General features: G+C 35.2%; 1 protein-coding gene across 2 annotated transcripts in view; it reads right to left on the reverse strand.

Moving 5' to 3' along the window:
• NEBL (nebulette) overlaps positions 1-23,845 on the reverse strand; it is a 340,699-nt gene that overhangs the window by 105,574 nt on the left and 211,280 nt on the right. The window contains exons 1-2 of one of the 2 annotated variants that reach the window (XM_068538593.1): positions 599-679; positions 433-504 (exon numbers count right to left, since the gene is read on the reverse strand). The exons of the other annotated variant lie outside the window; for it this stretch is intronic. Of the exons in view, the coding sequence (XP_068394694.1) occupies positions 433-504; positions 599-679 (153 nt within the window). Of the gene's footprint in view, positions 1-432; positions 505-598; positions 680-23,845 lie in introns of those variants that run through there. 2 annotated transcript variants of the gene reach the window in all.

Consider the following 23,845-nt stretch of genomic DNA (forward strand, 5'->3'; position numbering starts at 1 on the left):
TCTGGTTTAGAAAAATACTGAATTCATCAGATTCCAAAAAAGTTCCCCAAAATGCTAAAAATCATTCATTTAGATAGAGATCCTCTCAAAACAAATTACATCATTATACAAATTGTAAAAAAGCTTTGGGTTCTCAATGGAGTGTGTTCTGAAATTCGATGCTTTGTGATTTCACGCCAGAGTGACAGTGAAATTCAAGAAGGGACAAGATTCTGGCTAAACAACACGGAGACCTGTCCCCACAGAAATTCTCTGTCTGGGAGACCTTGGGAAAATCACCTAAAATATCTGGACTTATTTCCATGATCTGGAAAATCACAGTGTTTTAAATAAATGATTTCAGGGTTTTCCCCTCAGCTCTCTGATTCCATGACATAATAGTGTCACACGCGTGCAATGCAAAATCAGACAAAAATGACTTAAGCCACTTACATCACTAATGAGTTCGGTGCATTTTCTGGCCAATTCCATGCTCAGGTCTTCAATAACAGGCTTAAAGAACACCTGTCCGGAAAAAAAAAAAAAGAAAAGGAAACATTTTTCTAATCATCGACCTCGAGGAACAAATACTGTTCTTCAGCAATGCCTTCTCACCCACCTTGTCTTCTTCATTTTCTTCTTCCCCTGTTTTTTCTTCTTCAGTTTCATCTTTTACATCCTCAAATACAGGGACCCTCATTTCTACTCTTTCTATATATGTGTGTGTATATATATATATATATATATATATTTTTTTTTTTTTTTTTAAATTCACTAGTGCAGCACCTTTTTCTATACTACAGCACCTTGAGGTCTTGGCGTCTCTGTGTTCTGGCAAAAATGACCGTGCCCAGGCCTCTTCCCTATTTAGCTCACACTTCATCCTCCTTATCACAGCGGGGTGTGAGTGGATGGAAGAGCATCAATGAGGTCGGCCAGAGCTAGCCTCATAAGCGGAAATAATATTTTAACAGGCAAAATTCAATTTTGAGAACGTTTAAAGTCAACATTCTCTAAACTGGTTAAGAAATCCAAAAGAGACAACTTACTAATATTTCATGAATTCAATTCATTCATAAAATCGTTTGAAAAAGACTTAAAGATTCTGGGTGAACCACTCAGCTGTAACACTCAAGACAGCACAGCGCAAAGCCTATTATCTCAAAGATTCCTCAACTCCATCTAAATAAAGCTTTCACTGGAATGTCAGACGTATCCCGGATTTGGTATGGTGAATCTGGATCATTCAAACTCATTTCATTAACCTAAATTAAATTTTTTATGAGACATATATGTACTTCTCCAGTCTAAAAAAAAATACTTTATATTAACTGATTAAAGGCTAGTAATTTATTATGAAAAACCCTTTGAACCACTTCAAAGAATCTATTCTGAGTTAATTATGACTGTTAATCTTATATTGCTATTGTATTATTTTAATTGTAAACATCATTAAACATGAGAAGCTGCAGCTAACATAAGCTGATATATCATTTAAGAATTCTAGAAATATCGTTTCAAAAAATAATAATTACCCTTTTTCAATTCTGCCCATTGTGTCAATTTTTACAAATCCACTAGTTATTTGTATATTTCTCAATGTGTAATACATGCTTGGAAATGTTTGGAAAAATAAACTATAACAATATTTATAATGGGGTATATGTTATATAATTTGAAATATATTCCTCAAAACTAATCCTTTAATGTCAATTGAGGTAATTCTAAGACTATACAGCTCAACTTATCAAATTTGGTTATTTAAATCCTAGGATAAATTAATATTTATAAAGCCATAGCATATCAGTGTGGGACATAATAAAAAAATACCCTAGGGTTGGGCTTCCCTGGTGGCGCAGTGGTTGAGAATCTGCCTGCCAATGCAGGGGGCACGGGTTCGAGCCCTGGTCTAGGAAGATCCCACATGCCGCGGAGCAACTGGGCCCGTGAGCCGCAATTACTGAGCCTGCGCATCTGGAGCCTGTGCTCCGCAACGAGAGAGGCCGCGATAGTGAGAGGCCCGCGCACCGCGATGAAGAGGGGCCCCCACTTGCCACAACTGGAGAAAGCCCTCGCACAGAAACAAAAGACCCAACACAGCCATAAATAAATAAATAAATAAATAAAAATTTTTTTTAAAAAGTGTTAGTTTCAGGTGTACAGCAAAATGATTGTTTTTTAAAAAAAAAATACCCTAGGGTAAATAATGAAACTAATGATATAAAATATAACTTTAATCAAAAAATACATCATTCTAGGTAGACAAGTATAATACTGTTTTCTCTTGATATCATATTTAGTATTAAATTTTTCAAATTACCTTGGCCTTGCCTAAAAATTCCAAAAAGAAAAAAATTCTATACAGTCATCATGTATAGATTATTTCTCAAATTGTGTTCTATGAAGCTAAAGTTCCACAGAATACTCGGAACAGAAAAGGGGGTTTCTTCAACAAACATGTTTGGGGAAACCTATATACTAATCTCTCCCCCTGCCACTTAGAGATCCACATGGCACAATGACACATTAGAAGCTCTAAGAAGACCCACAACCAAAAAAACTATTAAGTTTGCTTAACCCAGCATTTCCCAAATATGAAACCTATTCATCTCATCTAATCTAACCTATCTACCTACCTACTTACATACCTACCTACTTACCTATTTTTTTATCGACATCTGATACTCTAGAAAACTAACATTCTTCTGTGAAATATTACTTGGGGAAACATCGTTTTATTCTGAAACAACGTTGTGTTCTATAATAGTAGTTGATTGTTTCATGAAATGACTTTTAATACAGGCTAACTTAATGGCATCACATATCCTGCTTACCGGCAAAATGCCAAGAAGAAATGCCCCGAGGGTGCCGAAATTGGAAACCTTAACTTTAAAATCATAGTCATGTCATGCCTATGTAGAGAATTCTACAAGGAAATTCTCTGTACATTATATTCGTTCCATAAAGGAGCAGAATGTGTAGACTCTGCTTGTTTCCCTCAAGTCCTCTGCCAAAAGACTCTTCTAATATTCCATAGAAGCTCTATTACATTATCTTTGTCGGGAAATAGGGAAAAGAGCATTTTCTATAAGCTTTTCTTGCAAACTTCTAAAAGCGTAGGGAGAAAATCTTGCCAAAGCTGCCTAAGATGCACTGCCTGGCTAGTGTCTGAGGTGACAGTACCTGCGATGCTCGTGGTGACATCTATTCCCCGTGGTGAATTACCTGCGTCAGACTTCAGTGGCTGCTATTTTTCTCATTTCCCATCATACAATAAATTCTCATTGTCTCTCCACTGTGCTGGAAGAAAATGATCTGTTGAGACTATGCACAAAAGTTTTGAAAGCAAAAACAAACACCATATACAATGTGAACACGAATTTTCCATTTGAGATTTTAGAATCAGAATTTTAAAGCTACAGGGGTCCTTAAGAAATCAATCCTACTAAAGCCCCCTCTTTCACAGAGGACAACATTGAGGTCAAGAGAAATTAATTATTTGTCTTATTCACAAAGTTACTCAGTGGAGCACTAGGACCAGAATTTAACTAGAGCCCTAGGTTCATTCATTCAAAGAAACGTGGGTGGTTATGCCAGGCACTGTGCTGGATGTTAGAGATGCAATGGTGAGTAAAATATACTTTGTGCTAAAATGAGATAGGAATTGTTCTAAAAAACCATCATTCGAGATTTGCTGGAGGAACTCCTTAATGGAGTGTTTGGCAAGCTAGATACATTATTACTTTTGATTGAATACATCTTTTTTCTTTTCACCTGTAGGTATAATATAAAATTCACATAAAGTTTTCTCTACAATATTTTAAGCCCTGAACTTAATCACAGCAATGCTCTCTTGTCAATAGCTCCAAAATGGAACTTGGGGAATATGAAGAAAGTGTTCTTCGTGGATAGCTATCATGTTTCAAAATTCCCCCATTATCCTCTTTTTTTTTTTAAACCATGTTAAATGTTGTACTTTAATACATATTTGCATCTTGGGGTGCCCCAAAAGGGAATATCTGTGTAGTTGCTAATCCCTCTCACTTACTGAGCATTTCATTTATGTTGTCTATTTTTTACTTTCGTACTCTACCCATGCCCTGGTTGAGAACGAGACCAAGGTGGGAATCACATTACCTACAGCTAGACCCCCTACTTCCAGGTCTGGCTCGCCCACATCCTCTAGGGCAAATTATTTAATCCCTCTCTGCCTCTAATTCTCCATCGTTGAGCAGAAAAACTGAATTGCCAGAAGTTAATACAAGGAAAGCACCTAAAAAATAGGAAAGCCCCTTACAAACAAAAGAAGAGTTTTCAACTATCGAATAAAGGTACACAGTTCCAGGGAAAGTACTTGGTATGAAAGGATCTTCTCATTTGAAAGGGTAAATTCGATACCATCAGTATGTTTTTAAAGGCCAGGAGGGGGACTTCCCTGCCTGCCCAGTAGTTAAGACTTCACCTTCCAATGCAGGGGGTGTGGGTTTGAGCCCTAGTCGGGGAGCTAAGATCCCACATGCCTCGGGGCCAAAAAACCAAAACATAAAATGAAGCAATATTGTAACAAATTCAATAAAGGCTTTAAAAATGGTCCACATCAAATTTTTTAAAAACCTTTTAAAAAATATAAATAAAAAAATAAAGGCCAGGAGGGCCTCATGCAGCAAAAAAGCCCGAAGATAAGAGCTAACTTGTGTATTTGTAATACAGAAGTCTTCCATCTTTTTATAGTTTGATGTTTATGTGTAACCAAATGTATTTCTGTAACAACTGCCAGGTCCTAGGGGTAATTCAGGTCTCTGGGGACACAGCCCCTGGCCAAAGTTTGACTGTCTTCATGTTCTTAAGGTCACATACAACAAGAATCTCTTGGATTTTGAGAAATGTTTCATACTTATTTCACTTCTTTCTCCTTTCTTTTCTCTACAGTGATAGAAAATGTGTTCTTCCCCAACATGGTGATGAAGTGACTTGCAAATGAAAATCCATATTCAACAACTGAAATAGATTGAGATTCAGCTCTGCGTGAAGGAACATTTACAGAGATAAACTGAATATTTCCACTTTGAAAATTAATTCAACATTTCCTATTAAAAAATATTCCCCCTAAATGGTAGATGAGAGAGAAATTAGTTCATCTGACTTGTTTGCCTGCCTTGGCAGTCTTTTCATGTACTCATTTTTAGTTGCCTGGGTTTTTTTTATGACTATCCCCAAAAGGTTCTTGCTTCTCAGTTAAATCCCTGGTTATTTTACTTTCGCCTCATGTATTTCTTCATCGTTTGGCATCTATCCAAAAGAGAACTTTACTAATAGATGAGGGAAAGAAATTGTTTTTTAAAACAAGAAATGTAAGCTCTCTAGGGCATTTTGTCTTCTTTATAAAAGAGAAGAGTTCTGCTTATTATTAGCCCAATCTATTTTTACAATTAGCATTCATTAAGCCTATCTCCTCCTTCTTAATGGCTACTTCATTACTGTTTGTTAATTAGAAATCAAAAGAATACAAAACAACCTGAATAACTGTCACCATTACCAATTTTGCTATTAAAATAAGATTTATTAGTGTTTTTCTATATTCATGCTCCTATTTTCACAAATACAGATCCTACTCACAAACGAAAGCCACACATCTAGACTGGTGTTGGAGAAGAACAAGACACCAAAAATAATTTTTGGCTCAACAATTTTCAGGTTGGAGGTGGCTGGGATGCCAAAATGTAAAATACCTATTCTTCTAAGCATATTGACAGGGGAAAACAAAGTCCTCTTATTCAGAGTCTACATTAACATAACCACCAAGTGAACTGAAAGACTTTGGTTTAATTTGCTGCTTACTTGAGATATTTGTTCCAATTTAATAACAACAAAGCTAAAACCATAAACACTTCCGCAATCCTTCCCACTGAGAGAAGTCCAAGGTTTGAATGGCCTCTGTGTGGCTTGTAATCAGAACCAAAGGCTCAAGCACGAAAAAACAGCTTGGCTATCCCAAAAAGTATCCCTTTCCTGAAGTTCTGTGTGAGATGTGGCAGGAAAAATTGTGAAAGACTTTGAAACTGACACACACAAAAAATTACACCATGTCTTATCTAGTGTTACCTTCTGGCTAATTTGGCCTTTCTCTGTCTTTGAACTACTTTACCACACCCTAAATTGTTGAAAACTGGTAACAATGTTAATGATGCTTTAGCCATACAAATGCAAATTAATTGTGTCCTGGGGAAAAGCAATTGATTATTGGCTTGTTGATAGACCCTTTTGTATCTATCTGTAAATTCAATTCCGAATTCCTTATTACTCATTTACATTTTGGTTCTTCAAATTCAACTTTGAACCAACTGTAACATCTTACTGGTGGCCTCTTTAATTAATGAGTTAAAATCTTTGAAATGTGTTCCTTTTATGCTTTACGAGTATCATGATTTCACGTTTTCTTAAGAAAATCCTTTAACGGATGCAAATGATTTCATTTCTTCTCTTTAACATTCAGCAAAAGCAGAAATTGAGAAGGTATTACTGGATAAAGCCCTAGTCTCTAAATTGTGAGATACAGCTGTAAAAATTTTTGGTGTTTATGAAAATGAGCTTTTTGTTTTGTTTTGTTTTGTTTTGTTTTGTTTTTAAAAGGTCTGATCTCATTTGACTACTGGCAAATGCCACATGTGTGCTTGTATATATGTACATTCACACGCAAAACACACACACAACACACACATGCACTCAGGCAGAGTTAATTCATCACAGCTGCCAGTTCCCTCTTGAAAAGCGTACAAGGCTTCAATAAATGCAAAGACTTAATTACTTCTCACATCTGGAAAAACTTGAATATGAGAGTGGATTTATTGACGAAGCTCTTTGCTTGGCTGTCAACACCATATCAAGAGCCAGAGAGAGCAGGCTTGATCAGTGTTGGCAATTCTTTAACCCTTCAGAGATAGATGTTCTACCAATTAATTCATAACATGTCCTGCTTACATGATTTATGAATTTTATGAAAACGCAGTAAATAATTTCCTAGTCATTTATGGAGAAAAGCTGTTTCTGTCATGTTTCCAGACGGGAAGAATCATATATTAAAATGTGGAAATAATGAGGAAGTTCTTATAGTCAAGGAAAAAGGGAAAGGCTTTGGAGTTGAAGAGCATATTGAAAACAGCCATTAGAACAATAACTTATGTAAACATGTGAAACTCAACAATTCAGCCCTTTTTGGAGAAAGTTTAACAGCGTCTCTAAAATGCAAGTAGGGAGTTACATGAGCTCATAACAAGAAGATTTAGCAGGAACCAAGGAATGGGCAGATCTCCCTCTAGAGAGAATATTTAAGCCGGAATTAGGCAAAGAAATGGGGTGTAGGGACGACATCCAAAAAACATTTGCAAAGACCCAGAGACAAGATTTGGAGGAACCAAGAGTTCAGTGTCACTGGAGCATACAATGGGGAGAGATGAGGGCAGCAGGGAGAGCTCCCTGAAGTAAATGTATGGAAATCACTTTTCCTAACACAATAAGCCTAAGCGGGTTTGAGCCATGAACCTTTACGAATAACACGGTTCCTGGTCAATTAACTGCAAAAACATCTGCTTTACACCTACTCTATTCCCTTCATTTGCCTTGAATTTAATTTTTACCCCTTCATTTTATCATTAGCCAATTGAAATACTCCTCTTACCTGGACTTTATGAAAACTCATAGTGAAGAAATTATTCCCAATTTTATCAGTCTAATGAAGAAAAATATTCAAGGGAAATATATTTGTATTATATATCCCCGCAAATAAATGGAAATTATGTTAAGTGTGTTTATGATATAAATTTCACACTTCTACGATGCTACAATTACAGTTTAATTATTAAAACGCACCTATTTTCTTCTACTTTTTACTAAATAAGCATTATTGATATTTCTACTTGAACCTTAAGCATCCAATTACTATACCTAAATTCGCTAAGTATTTCTATCTTGAAGTCATGATTTCAATATCAGTTAAGCCAAGGAAAACAACACAACTGACCTTCACAAGTTTGGAACTTTTGAAGCACTAATTCCTGAGTTTTGTTCCAATTGTTTCCATGGAGTTTCTTCATGTGTAACTCAAAATATAAGATACTATCAAAATAAGACCATTATTAAAGTAAATGTATCGTTAAAACAGCTATAAATTTAGTGATATTTTAAAATAATTGGTACTCTTTGAATAGTGAGAACTAGTTTAATGTATATTGGTGGTAATTTCTCTCTGAGGACTTTATTTTCTTTATGATTTAATGTGTGTGTGTCTAACTTCATTCATTCATTTCACAAATATTTCTTGGGTGCATTCTATGGGCTAGGCACTATTTTAATTTTAATCTCTTCAGATAATCAATGAATAACACCAACAAAAATCTCTACCCTCTCCTATTTCAATCACATATTCATTCATTAAATATTTATTGAGCATCTACTTTATATCATGTGTTGTACTAGGCTTTGCATCTCCGGTATATTTCAGATACTAAATATACATGTGATAGTCAACATTCACTAGTATAGTCAGTTAAAAATACATATTTTTTATAGTATGATTAATTTATTGGACTTATAAAACCTGCATTTTCTAACAACATTGTAAATCAGCTATACTTCAATTTTAAAAATTAAAAATAAATAAAAAACAAAAGCTGCATTTTCAAAAATGTAGCAGCATGTTTTTAAAAGTTTTTATCAATGTTCAAATAATTTTGTAGATATCAATTTTCTGTTCTTTTGTACACTAGTTATATCTACAGGTGGTTTTCCCCATCCATCTTTTTTTTCTTAAGTTGTGTGTGCAAAATTTTTCTTCATAACCCCAATATGCTTGGCCTATTTTTGATTTGCTCATAAAGTGACATCTCCCAGGCAAAGTCTATCTATGTTGTTTTAACTACTTCCAAAATCATTCTCTGGAGCAGCTCTGTCCAGTAGAATTGTAATGTGAGCCATATATGTAATTTTAAATATTTTAGTTGCCACGTTAAAAAAAGAAACAGATTAAATTGATTTTAATGATATGCTTTATATAACTCAATATATCCAGAATATTATCTTTCAACATATGTGATATTTTATCTTTTTTTATACTAGGCCTTCGAAATCCCGTGTGTTTTAATCTTACACTTACAGCACATCTCAGTTCAGAAGAGCCATATTGGAGAGCGGCTCCGTAGTGGCCAGTGCAGCTCTATGGTAATGCTGTGAGACTGGAAATCATTCGCTATTGTTTCATTTTTGATCACATGTAATTTAAATATGAAAAAATACATTTAAAATTAAATTTCTTAAGATGAGAATTTCAGAATCCTAATAATCAAGCAATAAAAACTGTAATCTATTTTAGTTTCCAAAACTATCTAAATCAGAGTCCTTTGTATGGGAATGTATTTTATTAAAGGGTTTAAATTGTTATTATAAATAATGAATTAACTCTTTAAATTATGTTTTAATTAACTTCACCAAAGGTGTATTTTCAAAATGCTATCTTGTTTCATTAATGAGAATGACATATTTAAAGTCCCAGCAGTTTTCAGGATAAATATTCACTCATTAATTATCTATCTAACAAATAGATAATTATATGAGTGAATAATAAATATTCACTCTTTTTCTCTCTAAACAACAAAAGCCCAAATAGTGAAATATCCTCCATCAATGCTCCCTTTTTTTTTAAACTCACATTTTTAACTCACATTGTGCAATTTAAAACACACCAGCAATTTCTTCATCAATATGGCCAGGTAAGTCCTTTTTAAACCATGTTGTAAAGCAGTGTCACAATGAAGTATGAGATTTTAATAAAGAAACTGATGGACCACTTAAAGAACCTAAGTGTTTTACTGAAATGAGACTTTTCTATTAAAAACTTGAAATCTTCAAATACTCAACAGAAAAGATCTTGAGGAATTAAGGGAAATACAGCATCTCCTATTTCTGTTCCACAGAGGACCCAGCTTCTTTCTTTGATGGAGCCAGCAAAGTGGCTATTTTTAAACTGCTGGGATCTTTAATAATATCCAATTGCCATGAAGTGTTTGAATCAAAAATACTGTTACATAAAATGATATCCAAAGCCTTCAATTTCATTTGTGTTATCCCTCATACAAACTCTGCTGAAAATTTTGGAGAAAGGTAACTCCATATAAAAATGGAGGGAGGTAGTCAAGAACTCTCAGAAGCCCCCTCTTCTGGCCCCTACCAGGTACTCTGAGAGGGCATGAAAGGGTAATTGCCATGTGCCAAGCACTTGCCTTGGGCTTTACATATAAAATCCTACTTAATCCTCCCAACATCCATTTCACAGATGAGACACTGAGATGCAGAGTGAACCCGCCCAAGTTCTCACAGTAAGAGATTCAAACCCAGGTCTGTATTACTTCAGTGCATGTAAAACCCACTAGACCACAGAGCAATAATAGAACGCTGACTCATGGACTGACTTCTGGTAGCAATATTATTATTTTCTATTATCTTTTTCGATTTCCAACTTCAAAGGAATTGTCGTTACTGATGGTTCTTGAAAGGAAGAGTACTTGTGGTATAGAGACAATTTGGTTCCTGGGATGGGCAAAAGCAAGACTCCCCCAGAGTTAGAATCAAAGGTAAAAGCAGGTAACAGTGAAAGCACGATGAGCATCCTTGACCTGACACAACCTAATCTGAGACGCTTTCCTGCTTTTCATTCGTTAATGGTACATTTAGAAGCAGTAGTGAGCCAGCAAATATTTAACAACCATCTTTCCCAGGGAAAGAAAGGAAGAAAGGAAGGAAGGGTGGGAGGAAGAGAGGGAGGGCGGAGCACAATTGGCTGGGATGAGCTCTTAGGAGCCGGCACCTCGCACGAAGCACTGTGAGTAACAACAACAAAAGCCTGTATCTCCCAGTAAATGGACCAAGTGTCACCAGGCCACCTGAGAAACTAATCTTCCAAAATTTAAAATACGCATTTCAAGATATACCATTATGCCATAGTGCTATTCTGTTCCTTACCTGCATGTTGAAATCATTCTAAATAATAAGATTTCAAATTTATTTAAGCAGTGCTTTTTCTTTTCTGATCATCATATACTGAGGTCATAAAGTCTGTGTTTGTGGTCCTCTTAATGATAATTCAGATGCATATAAGACATTGCACACACACATGAAGGAAGTGGAAAGGAAAATAATTTAAGAGGCAGATTTCATTGTATCAAAATAGAGTCTGCTCTTTCTACGTAGCTGCCTTGACACCCAAAAAGATCTGGTGTGTTTTCTTTTAATGGGATTCAATACATAACAGTTCAGAATATAGTTAAGTATTCATTGAAAATAGTGTGACAGCAATGACTTTTATGGTAAGGTTTCTCTGATTGACACAAAACTGATGAAGATAACTTACCAAAAAAACTGAAGAATTCTCTAGATTTAGACTAGAATATTAGGAAAAATTCACCCCCAAATTTAAGAGCAATTATAATTGTATAAAAGGAATACTGGCCTTATATGCGCTCCTGAGCTGAAAATGAGAATTTCACTTAACAAAATGGATAATTTTTTAAATGAATGTTCTCTAGCCATTTCTTGTAAATCTACCATTTTTAAAGCATGAAGTAGCTACTTTTAAGGTTTTCTATTATAAACTGTCCAAAAAAGTGAACTTTATAAAGAGCATTCCCACTCTGAGGGTCTTTTTTATGTCAAAATTTTACTTAGGTGTAAAGTTTGCTGAAAAGGAGGTAATTTTGTTGACACATATTAATGACGTAACAAGGACATCTTCTTTTCAAGATTTTTAATTAAGCTTTGATACTACACCACTATCATCATAGTCCTATGAAATATTTTTTTCTTACAGAAATATCACTACGTGTGCATTTGATCAAGGCTGTACTTGGTTTCTTATTTTAGGATTTAAAATCATTAGATATGTTATTTCCTTTGACAATTCTTTATGGTATTTACATTACTCTCCCGTACAAACAGCCATGAGTAAGGAAATCTCAGATGTTCATTTAATCAGATTAAATAGCTAAATTGTATAATCCTATTTAAAAGTATTCATCTGTATGGGTTTTAAAAAACTTATCATAATAGCTTTAGATTTTCTAAATAAACCTTACAAGATTCTTTTTAGAGACCACCTGTAGCCAACTCAAAATACAAAAATTTCTATAAGGGGTAAATTATCTTTATTATAAAATCTAATCATCTGGGATAGAGTTGCAGAAGACTTTCTTGTAAAGAAGATTATGCTTTAACTAGTTCTTTATTTGTCTTTTTATTATATCTTAAGTTCAGTATTTTATTCTTTTTTTTTTACTTTTCCAAACAGCACTATCTTTGTTTAAATATTCAAAGGTTCGAATGTTTATGATATAAGGACTAAATAGTTTTCAAAATATCATCAAAAATGTATCTTTTAAAGTATATTACAGGCTTTTATAATGTTTGTATCTCAGAAACAGGACTAGTGATTTTATTTGGGCCATGATTTGACGAAGATCATAACTGACTCATGAAATATGTTATAATGGAGCTTCTGCTCAAGTTCTTTATGTTATACTAAAAAACAGAACCCATGCATGAGATCATATTCCACACCGAATTGATAGCAGAACTTTACTTTTTAGCCTGGCAAAAACACTACGACTGACCAGGCAAGAATGACTACGGACAGAAGAGATATGAAGCCCACTAGCTCCTCAATGAATGAACTGTAGTCACAGAACCATCACTTGGAAAGGGTGAGCTCTGGAAGCACCACTTTGGTGTGCAGAGAGGAGAAAGTGCCTCAGGAGGAGGAGTCCCAAGATCTGGGTTCAAAACCCCACTCTGCTACTGACCTGCTGTGCGGTAGCTGGTGGGTCACTTGAGGTCTTTGGTCCTTTATTTTCTCGAATGTAAAAAATTAGGCCAGCCTTTCCAGTTCTTAGATTGTATGATTACCTGATTACCAAATTTATCTTATCTACTAATCACCATGGTACAAAGCATTCAAAGATGAAAACATTATCATCAACAAATTCTTTGATCAAATCACTTTTTTTTTTTTTTGGTCAAAGAGTAATAGAAGTCAACTATGTTGAATAGTAGACACTGGGGTAAGTCCTTTACATATCTTATCTCCTGGCAGCCTCATCAACTCTCTAGAAAGTAAATACTATCTGGACCCCCAAACTGAAGGTCAAAAGGGTACAGCACTTGCTTAAAAGTAACAGCAACAGGACTAGAACCAAGATCTTCTATATATTTTATGTATTGCCTCACCATTTATAACCACGGTGTGCATTCAACACTGTGATGTCATACAGCGGGAATCTACTTTTAAAAACACCCTTTGTATTTTGACTACAGGTCAGAACCTAACCAGGTATGATTGAGTGGCTGATAAAGTACAGGATGTTTATAAAGCCCATTTCCATACACATCAAAATGTTTTTAACTATTAAAAAGACTTAGCCTTTAAACAAGAACATTTTCATAGTCTAGCCTAAAAACAGAGTATTTAATTCAAGGTACTTACATATAAGAATATATAAGTGGATTCCATATGCATATAAAACAGTGATGTAGTCCCAAGGCATGGGAAATCATCGGTGATGTAGCTATGCTGAGTATATACATGGCCATGTGTTCCAAAATCGATATAAACATAATCAGTGGGAAATTAAATTCTGATAGAGCCAAGAGCATGGCTTTGAAAAGCTTTTAAGCATTTATCTCTCCAATGATCTCGTGAGGAGTTCAAGCTTGCTTTTCAAGCCATGACACTGTCCAAAGCTCTAAAAAGCAGATATTTATCATAGCACTCAGTCTGTTGCAAGAATTTCTTGGCAGTTTGACTCAACATAAGAAAATAAAGTTTTCATGTCATCACAAATGGGGAAAGAAGTTATCTTAAGCACTATCTTTCCTTAACCCTCAATTTAATTAACATACTCTCTCAAGGTTATAATAATAACTTTTATTATTCTTCACACTAATAATATTTTAGTGGTCCTGCAAATATGAATGTAAATGTGAAAAAAATAAAAATAACTTTTTAAAAATGACACTAGATGACCAACACAAAATAGATGACCAACTTTATTTACATTAGTTCTGTTTTATATTTTCAGTTGTATTACCATCTCCCGAAGGAATACTTTGGAGACAATGGCACTGATATGTTTGAAATACAAATGTATATTGTTCATATATACATTACTTTCAAATAATTCAGTATTTGATTCAAAATATCAATATTTGAACTATTATGTATAAATCACTATGTTAGGCATTATAAGAAATATAAAACAATAAAATCGAGCCTTTTATACTCAAGAAGCTTTTAATCCATGAGTAGAGATGAAACAATCAGAAAATACACTGAAGTCATCAGGGAATTACAGAGTGCTATGACAGCTCAGAAAATGAAGGAAATCACAAATATCAGGGAGACTCTAAAGTTTCATGAACATTGCCTTGGATCTGCACATTATGAAGATAAGTCAGTTTTTCATAAGTGAGAAAAGGAAGGCTGGAAGACAAAGCATGAGAAAAGATAACAGAATGACCACACTATGGCCCCCATGAGAAATGAGTTCAGCGTGCATGGGGAAGGTCTAGGAGTAAGGAATACATGAAAGACAAAATGAAGACAGCTTCAAATGCCAAGTCAACAATTTTATATATAATTCAATCAGAAATGCTGCCTCACAAAGTTTTAAGCAGGGGAGTGACATATAAATCAAATATAGAAAGATTAGTTGCAGTGCAGGTGAAATATGCTGAAATGGAAGGAAGAAGGATATCAGAAGACTTCTGCAAAATAGTCCAGGTAAGAAATAAAAACCTACACCCAGGATTATGAAAGCTGATAAAGGTAAAGAGTTGGGAGACACTAAAAATGTAGGCTGGGCAACAGACAAGAAGCAAAAATGAGAGGAGAGAGGTCATTCTAAGGTATTTTGAGTTGTCGGGATAGTAAGGGAAATAGGCTCAGGCACAAGCATGTTGAATCTAAGATGGAATTGTTCAGGTGGAGTAACAGCTATCAGTTAGATATGCATAGCTGTCAGATTAGGGCACTGATTCAGCTCAGGAAAAGAGGTAAGAGTTCAGAGAAGCAAATCGCGGAGAAAAAGAGAACAATTTTCAAAGGTATCTTCTAAAAGAAAAGCAATTCACCCTCAAAGGACACTGATGATTGTTCATGCTGTACATAGGAAAAGGTACACTCCAGAAACAAGGTGTTCCAAGAGAAAAAGAAAAATTCTCTCTATTCTGTTTTCTTAACAGTTCTCAAAACCTACTTTGTTTTAATGGAATGCTTCATTTAAAATATTTATTGAGACCATTACATGAGTAAGGAACTTGGAATACAAAAAAAAAAAAAAAATTATCTGCCCTAAGGGCCTTTTAAAACCTTTTACATATTTTTGTCTGGTTATAAAAATGATAAATGTTCATAGTCTACTGGAAGTAGCAAAAAGCATGAAAGCCAAGTGTTTGAAATATTGTATCAGGAATTGTTGAACTGTATCAAATACTTGTCCAGCAGCAGATCATTTTTCTTATTTGATATTTTGATCGGTATGGACAGCATATTGATTTTATTATATTACATTAATAGGCGCCCTAATATTGAACCATCCTTGCATTCTCAGATTAAATACTACTTTTTATAGATTATTCTTTGAATAAATACAATTTTATAGCATTTGTTTATATAATAGTACGTAGATGAAAATGCACAAGTATGTTCATGACTAGAGCCATTTATGTTGATGAACTGGACTTTTCTTTTGAGGCTGTCACCTTTTTGTGTGCTCTCTGTCAATTTATGTACTTTTTAAATGGTTGTTCCCTAAACAATAGGACAGATTCATCAATAAGCTGTAGCAGACACATCAATAAATTTGCCTGTGTGAACCATTCTCAGGTCCCAGGCTCTTATGAGACTATGACTCACATGACCTGACTATTCAGCGATAGCTCATTAGACCCAGAGCAAACACCTCACTCGAGGAGAAGTAGATTGGCCATTCAGTGAGCAATAAGAAAGTGTTTATGTGTTTGAACCAAGAGACATTTAGCTGTAGATAATCAGACGGTGGTGAGTGCTAGAGCTATAAGGCCAGGTGGGTGGCTATTTTTCAACCATATGCCGATAAGCAGGCTAAGAAATCCTGTATTCAGAGAAAAACAGAGACAAAGAACCGTATGGACGCTAAAACACATGATGAAAGAGGTTTGTTTTCTAAGAACTTCACAGTTCCCATGAAGTTCAGCCTTACTTGTTAGAACTGCTTTCTATGAGATTACACGAGATCCTTCCTATAAATCCTTTTTTTCTGTAGCCATTTCTTAGAATTAAACATCCCTAAGACAAGATCAGGGACAGGAGCCTTTCATAATTATTTCACAATATCTTTCAATGTTTTCTTTAGTTGTTGCTTTGCTCAGCTTTTCTAATTCCCCTAACATCAATTTTGGTAATCTACATAATTCTTTTAAAAATCTATTTTATTTGTATTTTCCAGACTTATTAACATAATGCCCTATTATGAGTAGTTAATTTATTGACAAGCTAATTAGAGTCTGAACTAGAGGCAACAACACATCTAAACAGATGTTCAAAACTTAAAAGAAATGTATGAGAGTAAAAATAATGGAAATGATCTTAAATTATCAGGACAACATTAATAACCAATTAGATATACATTGACTATACTAGCTCTCAAGATTTATTTTTTATATATTAGTAAAAGTTCTTTATAATACAGAGCTGAGATCTATGAATGAAATATGAATGAAAATAAACAAACCTATCATTACAATAATATTTCACCAACAAATACCTTTTAGACATTTAGCTATATAAGACACTAGGCTTTGAAAATTTTAAGGTTGATGTTTTAAATTAGACCTGCAAGCTAACAGGACATATTTAGAACTAGAGAGTAAATGAACATTCTATTAAAAACATAATTGTTAAAACTCATTTCCAAATGTTATCATAACCTTATCACTTAGTTATACAGCATAATAAAACATAAAAGATTATCTTTAAATTATAATCCTTATTAACTAAGTCATCCCTAATTTCAGAAATAACTAGCTTTTTATTTCCTAGGAAAGAAGTGAAACACAATGAATCATAAGATGATTAACCAGTCATCTAGTTTGACTAGATGTTTGATGAGTACAGATTGCTAAATGTCAGAATTTGAGAACTACAGGCCAGAATTGTTCTTTATGGAGTTCCCAACTTATTTTGGAACAAATACAAAAGAAGGGAGGGTGGAAATAGTAGCAAATTATCAAATTTAAAATACAAAAAATATTTAATGTAGGAATATCTATGGTCTTATTATGAAATCTTTCTTAGGCAACTGTGAAGAAAACAATTTAATTTTCAAATACTCCCCTGATTAAAAGCCTCTAACTTTATTTAGGGATAAAATGTGTGCCCAGCTGAAGCTCCTCAAGGCAATAGACTGTTTTATACTCTACCACTAGAGTGACAGACCAGTGATATTTGAAACAGGATATACACATCCTGCACTGCGTTGACATGCAGGGAAAATCATTGGAATGTCTATCCACAAATTTTTTTACTCTGAAAATTTAAGATAGAAAACTTTACTAACTGATGGACCTACAGTAGCACATGTATGTAATTTATAAGTAAATATAAAATATACTAGGAAATGAGCTCAGACTTTTATTTACTGATAGGGACTACACAGTAAAAAAGAAGAGTTCAGTGCACTAAATCATAAACCTCTTGATGACAGAAACTACCCTGGGCTAGCCTAATAGTCCATGTGTACCTAGAACAGAGTTTATGAGAGTATTAACTTTTTACAAAGTTAAAAAGCAGGTTGTGAATCCAGAATCTACCATTTTGTTCTCTCCTAGCACACAGACATACAAAATTGCACTTAAAATGCTGCCAGCAAATCACTGTCTTCTGTAATAGTCACTAATACTGTATTTTCACACTGGCCTGATACACTGAATTGATTTCTCTCTTCAAAATGTCTTTGCCATTTTTCTTCTTTCTTACTGATGTGTCTATTGATGTCACCACTGAATGTACACTGCTGAGCTAGGATGCGATTTGAGGCAGGTTTAGGAAATTTCTATTTTATTTACTTCCGACTGCACATTATTCACTATTCAGCCACGCATCACATCACTCTGTACCTCATCTTTAACTCGAAATTTGGGACAATTTGGATCTGGAAAAGACTGGAAAAAAATAAAGGTAGTTATGCAAATTTTAATATAAACAAACTTGCAGGGAGGCTGTTCAGTCAGCAGAGGAAAGTAAGCTCCCTCTGAGCATCATGTAAAACGTTGGGCAGGGGCTTCCCTGGTGGCGCAGTGGTTGAGAATCTGCCTGCCAATGCAGGAGACACTGGGAAGATCCCACATGCCGCGGAGCAAATGGGCCCGTGAGCCACAACTACTGAGCCTGCGCGTTTGGAGCTTGTGCTCCGCAACAAGAGAGGCCGCGATAGTGAGAGGCTCGTGCACCGCGATGAAGAGTGGCCCCCGCTTGCCACAACTAGAGAAAGCCCTCGCACAGAAACGAAGATCCAACACAGCCATAAATTAATTAATTAATTAATTAATTAATTAAAAAAAAAACTTTAAAAAAAAAAAAAAAACGTTGGGCAGCAACCATGTCTATAAAATCAATGTGCTTTTCTGTCTCACACTGGCCTTCACCAAAATCATTCTACTTAATTTTCAAGATACATCTTTGTGTACCTGCCAAGATCTTATGAATAACATCCGAAGGAAAAAAAATGAGAAAAAAAAATTTTAACTCCCTCTTCTTACAATCTGATATAAGCAATTTATTGTGTTAAAAGAAAGGTGATATTATAAACAAAATTTAATATGACCATTGAGGAAACAAGAATGAACATTTCCATTAAAATATTACTAAAATAACAGGGTCCAAAATGGTATACCTGGGATACAGTGGGCATAGCGGTTAAAACATAGGGGCTGGAGGAAACACATGAGTAAGGATACAAGCTCCATTATTTACCAGCTCCATTAGATTGGGCAAGTTATTTAACTTCTCAGAGCCAAGCACTCCTCATAAGAAATATTGAAATAGTAAAGACTGCATCCCTAGATAGGTTTTGTGATAATTAAATAAGAGAATGGACTTAGAACACTTTAATCAGTGCACTTAGGTAAGTGCTTAATAAATGCTTAATGTTATTGTCATCCTCTCAAAATTGTTTCCACTTAACATGATCACAATAAACAAAAGATTTTGGCATTTAAAAAATTCCAGAAAGAAATTGACCAAAATATTAATATATTTCTGGGAATCAGTAGCAGGGTTCTTTTCCAAATATTCTAAAATGAATATATTATAATTAAAATAAACTAAATCATGTATTATTTTAAATATTCCAAACTAAGAAAATATTTTGTGATAAGAGAAGGCATCCGACCTGGTTCTAGGTCCCTGCTAGGAGACTAGTCACCCATATTTACTGAGAAAATCATATCTTTATGAGAAAATCATGCAATGTAGTAGTTGAAAACATGGGTTCCAGTCCCACTGTTGACTATCTGGTAATCATCTTGGTGATTCAGGATAAGTTTGTACAACCTCTGGAAACCGTCTTTGCAAAATGGAATAATAAAAGTAGCTCATTTGTGTGGTATCTCTAAAAATGCTTCCATTTCAAACTTCACGTTTTTATAAACACAGGAATCATGTCACCATTACTTTTGTTTAAAAATTATTTTTCACACATATTGTAAAGCTCCTGTTATTAAAGCTCTATGCTCCTGGAGCATTAATACATAGAATGAGATAAATCAGCCAGAGACAGACCCAAGTACATATGATAAAGGGCATTCCAACCAACGGGAAAAAGGAAGATGCCTTAGTAAATAATGTTAGAACAACATGGGAAAATATTTAATTGGATCCACTCCTCATACCTCACACCAAGATAAATTCCAAATGAAATCTAATTGTACAAAATGAAACCATGGAAGAAAATAGCTGGGGCTTACTTTAGAACCTGGAAGTGGGAAACCATTCCCATCTCAAAATCCAGATCCAGTGGGGAAATGAATGACCACATAAAGATAAATATAACTACAAAAAATAAGTAATAATTAAAATTTACATGTTAAAATGAAACACTGTAAGCAAAATAAAGATAGTAGGGAAAAAAACTGCAATATATCATGAAGGAATAATAGCCCTAGTTTATATGGAACTTCTAAAAATTGAGAAGGGAAAGATCAACAGCCCAATGTAGGCAAAAGATGTACATATAGTTCATAGAAAAAGAAATGCAAATGGTCCTCAGCATAAGAAAAGATGCTTAACTTCACTAATGATATGATAGATACAAATTAAAACAACATGAGATCCCATTTTTCACCTTTCAGGTTAGCCAAAACTCCAAAAGCTTACAACATACTCTGTTGGTGAGACTGGGAAAATTGGCTCTCTTGTATATTACTGTTGGGAACACAAAACCTTTCAAACCCAATGGAGATGGATTTGGCAATTTCTACAAAAATACATATGATTTACTCTTTGACCCATCAATTCCTCTTATAAAACTCAACCCCCAAAAGTACTAGTAAAAAATATGAGATAATGTATGTACAAGACTATTCACTACAAGACCAATAATAGCAAAGGACTGGAAATAACCCAAATGTCCATCAACAAGGGACTGGTTAAACTACAGTACAGCACACAAGGGAGCTGTCAGATACATAAGGCAGATCCCCATATACTGCTATGGACAGCTCTCCAGGACACACGAATAAAGAAAAAAGCACAGAAGACTGTGTACTGAATGTTACAGTTTGGGTGAGAAAGGGAAGAACATATGCTGTATAAACACAGCTACTTACATATTTGAGAAGAAATAAGGGAAAGATGAACCAAAATTAATCAGAAGAAAAACCAAAACAATTTGTATCAAGAAAGGGACAGACCAAAAAGGAAGAAATGGAGATAAAAGTGAGATCTCTCCCCACATACTTCATTCCATAGTTTTGATTTTGGAAAATCATGTAAACATGTTATATAACTGAAAAATATAAACAAAAAAAGACAAAAATAAAGCAACCTCCAAAATTTAAAATCAAACTGAAATAAGTGGACCTAAGTATATATCAAATTAACTAGCATAACCACACAGAAAACAATTCTTCCTAGTATTCTGACATGCTGCATTCAGTGTATTTGGCACCACTAAGGTTGTCATTTTATCAGTACTGTATTTTCCTTTCTTAAAAATACGTGTTTGTTAGCCCTGTCCACTGAAACTGTTTAGAAGTAATGACAACCCAGTAAAAATGGGTAATCGAAATATTAGAAAGACTATTTTCAATCTGTGTCACGAACAGTCTGAGATAATCACCGAGAGAGTGAATTTATGCCTTTTTCTAATTAGGAAACAAACGTTGAGATTTTACCTAAACTGTTAAGAGAATCCAGAGTAGTGCTGGTCCATGGCAAATTTTTCAGGTTTTCATATTTCACATTAGAAAAATAGGAACAAATTCTCTCACACACTCACACAGACACACAGACACACACACACACAGCTATACCTATATATCCACATCTAAACATACATACACATACTCTCCTATATTCCTATATACACACACAACCACATATATACATACATATAAATACATATATATGAACATATGTGTCTGTGTGTGAAGTTGGCAATAACCCTTACCACAATTTTATGTGAAAATGCACTTTTTTTGGAAGGAAAAATAGAGTAAGTATTGGTCCTAAGTAGGTTCCCCCAATTTTTTTTTTTAATTCTTGGCTCCAAATCAAATGTCTGGACACTGTATGACAGAGCAAACCCCACAAACACAAAGAAGCAGGAGGGTCAAGAGAAAAGAGCGTGAACCTGGAGAGCCGACAGCCAGGAATGGCATCTCCGCTCTGCATCAGCCAGGCTGTGACTCTGGACCAACAACCCAACATCTGCATGCCTTGCTGACTCCTCTGTGACACAGGGACCCAAAGAAAGGCCCACCCACGTCACAGGGTTGTTTTGAGGCTCCAAATGCACCGAGTGCTTCAGAAACATTAAAAGCATGAGAGGGATATAATTTATTCTATTTAACCAGGATGTGTACAGTGATACACATCAATAATTCAGAGTGTCACTTTACATCCCTCCCTGCCCCCACCAAAAAGCAAAGTGATTCATTTAAGAGCACTCAAGACAGAAACGAACCTTGACGGGAAAATCCAGCCTATTCCTTCTAATCAGCAGGACTGTGTCAAAACCATTCTGGACAGATGGATATTTAGTTCGATTTTTAAAGACCTCCAGGGAAGGAGATTGTACAAACTGCTTTGACAGCTGATGTGCCAACGCGTTGTAGGATAACTTATAAATATAAGGACAGTTGAGAAGGGTCTCCAGAATGCAGCCCAGCGTGTGTGTGCACTCACTGAGCGCACACACAGCTCAGGAGGTTTCTGAAAATTGTAGCCATCCCTTTGATTGCTCTTCCTCTTCCTTTTAATTATAATTGGTCCTTCAGAAAGTAAGTAAATTAAGTGCAGGGGAAAAAAAAAGAAGACTTTGTGTTAATAAGAAAGGTTCTGAATAACATAAAATAAAATGATCATACCAATCACGCAGAAATAGAATACTTCGTACAGAAATAAGGGTGGAGTGGAGGAGAGCGTTTTCTCTCCTGGCACATGGTAGATGCTCAATAAACATGTGTTAAGTGAGTACATCTGAGAAGTATAATCTGCCTATTATCCATATTAATAAGGAAGTGCCTTCTTGATATGCTGTTTGGAAGTGACCACAACACAGCTGATTGAACGCCGAAGAGTCAGTTAAATCTGTTGTTCCATCCTTCTACAGGGTTACTGGCTCTCAGAATCTGTTGTTTACCAACTCAGGTAGACTTCCAGACTTAGCTCCAGGCCACAAGAAGTCCTCGTAGCCAAAAACCCAGCAGGAATAACAGGAGGGACAAACGGAGGATCAAATCCAGCCTGCACTTCCTTCCCTGGTCCTCTTCTCATTCCTCTGCCCAGAGGGGCACCTCTCCTACTTCTGCACAGAAGCACTTTGTACACTTTCAGAAAGCCTTGCTTTGCCCCACCTCTAGGTCTCCAAGATTTGAAGACTGCTCTTTCAATAAAGAACAATCCTTGGAGACTGAAGAGCAAATCCAAAATCACTCCAAATCAGTGACTGTCAGCTAGGGCAATTTTGCCCGCAGAGGACATTTGGCAATGTCTATATTTTTTATTGTTCTGATTGGAGGATTCATGTTGGCATCTCATGGGTAGGGGGCCAGAGGTGCTGCTAAACCTCCTATGATGCACAGGATGGTGGAAAAAGGAATTACGTGGCTCAAGATGTCCACAGTGCCAATGTCAAGAAGCCCTGTGCTAGATCACAGTCCTCTCTACAGTGTCTCCGAGGCCATGAAAGTTTTATCTATGACAGTTTACAGTGACCAGTCTGCTTAGGCATCCACCGCTTAACTTACTGACCCAACAAATATTTGCTGAATGCCTATCGTTCTCTACCAGGCATGCAAACAAATAAAAGGCATTACCCTTCCTCAAGCTAGCTGGAAAAGAAAGTGCAAAACATACGGTATTTTGTTGGAAACAAACTAACAAACAAATAACCCAGCAGGTATTCAAGTACATAACTGCATACAGTGTTTTTGTCATTTCTGATGAGATAAGCGAGAATGTGGTCAGATAGGGCTTCCTGGAATAAGTCTAAAGTCCTCTTTTTTTTTTTTTTTTAAGGAAGGTAATAGACATGAAATTGAGACAAAGTGGGAGAGACAATTTAGTTTA

This window comes from Eschrichtius robustus, chromosome 1, assembly GCF_028021215.1.
Source record: "Eschrichtius robustus isolate mEscRob2 chromosome 1, mEscRob2.pri, whole genome shotgun sequence".
In the NCBI taxonomy this organism is placed as follows: domain Eukaryota; kingdom Metazoa; phylum Chordata; class Mammalia; order Artiodactyla; family Eschrichtiidae; genus Eschrichtius; species Eschrichtius robustus.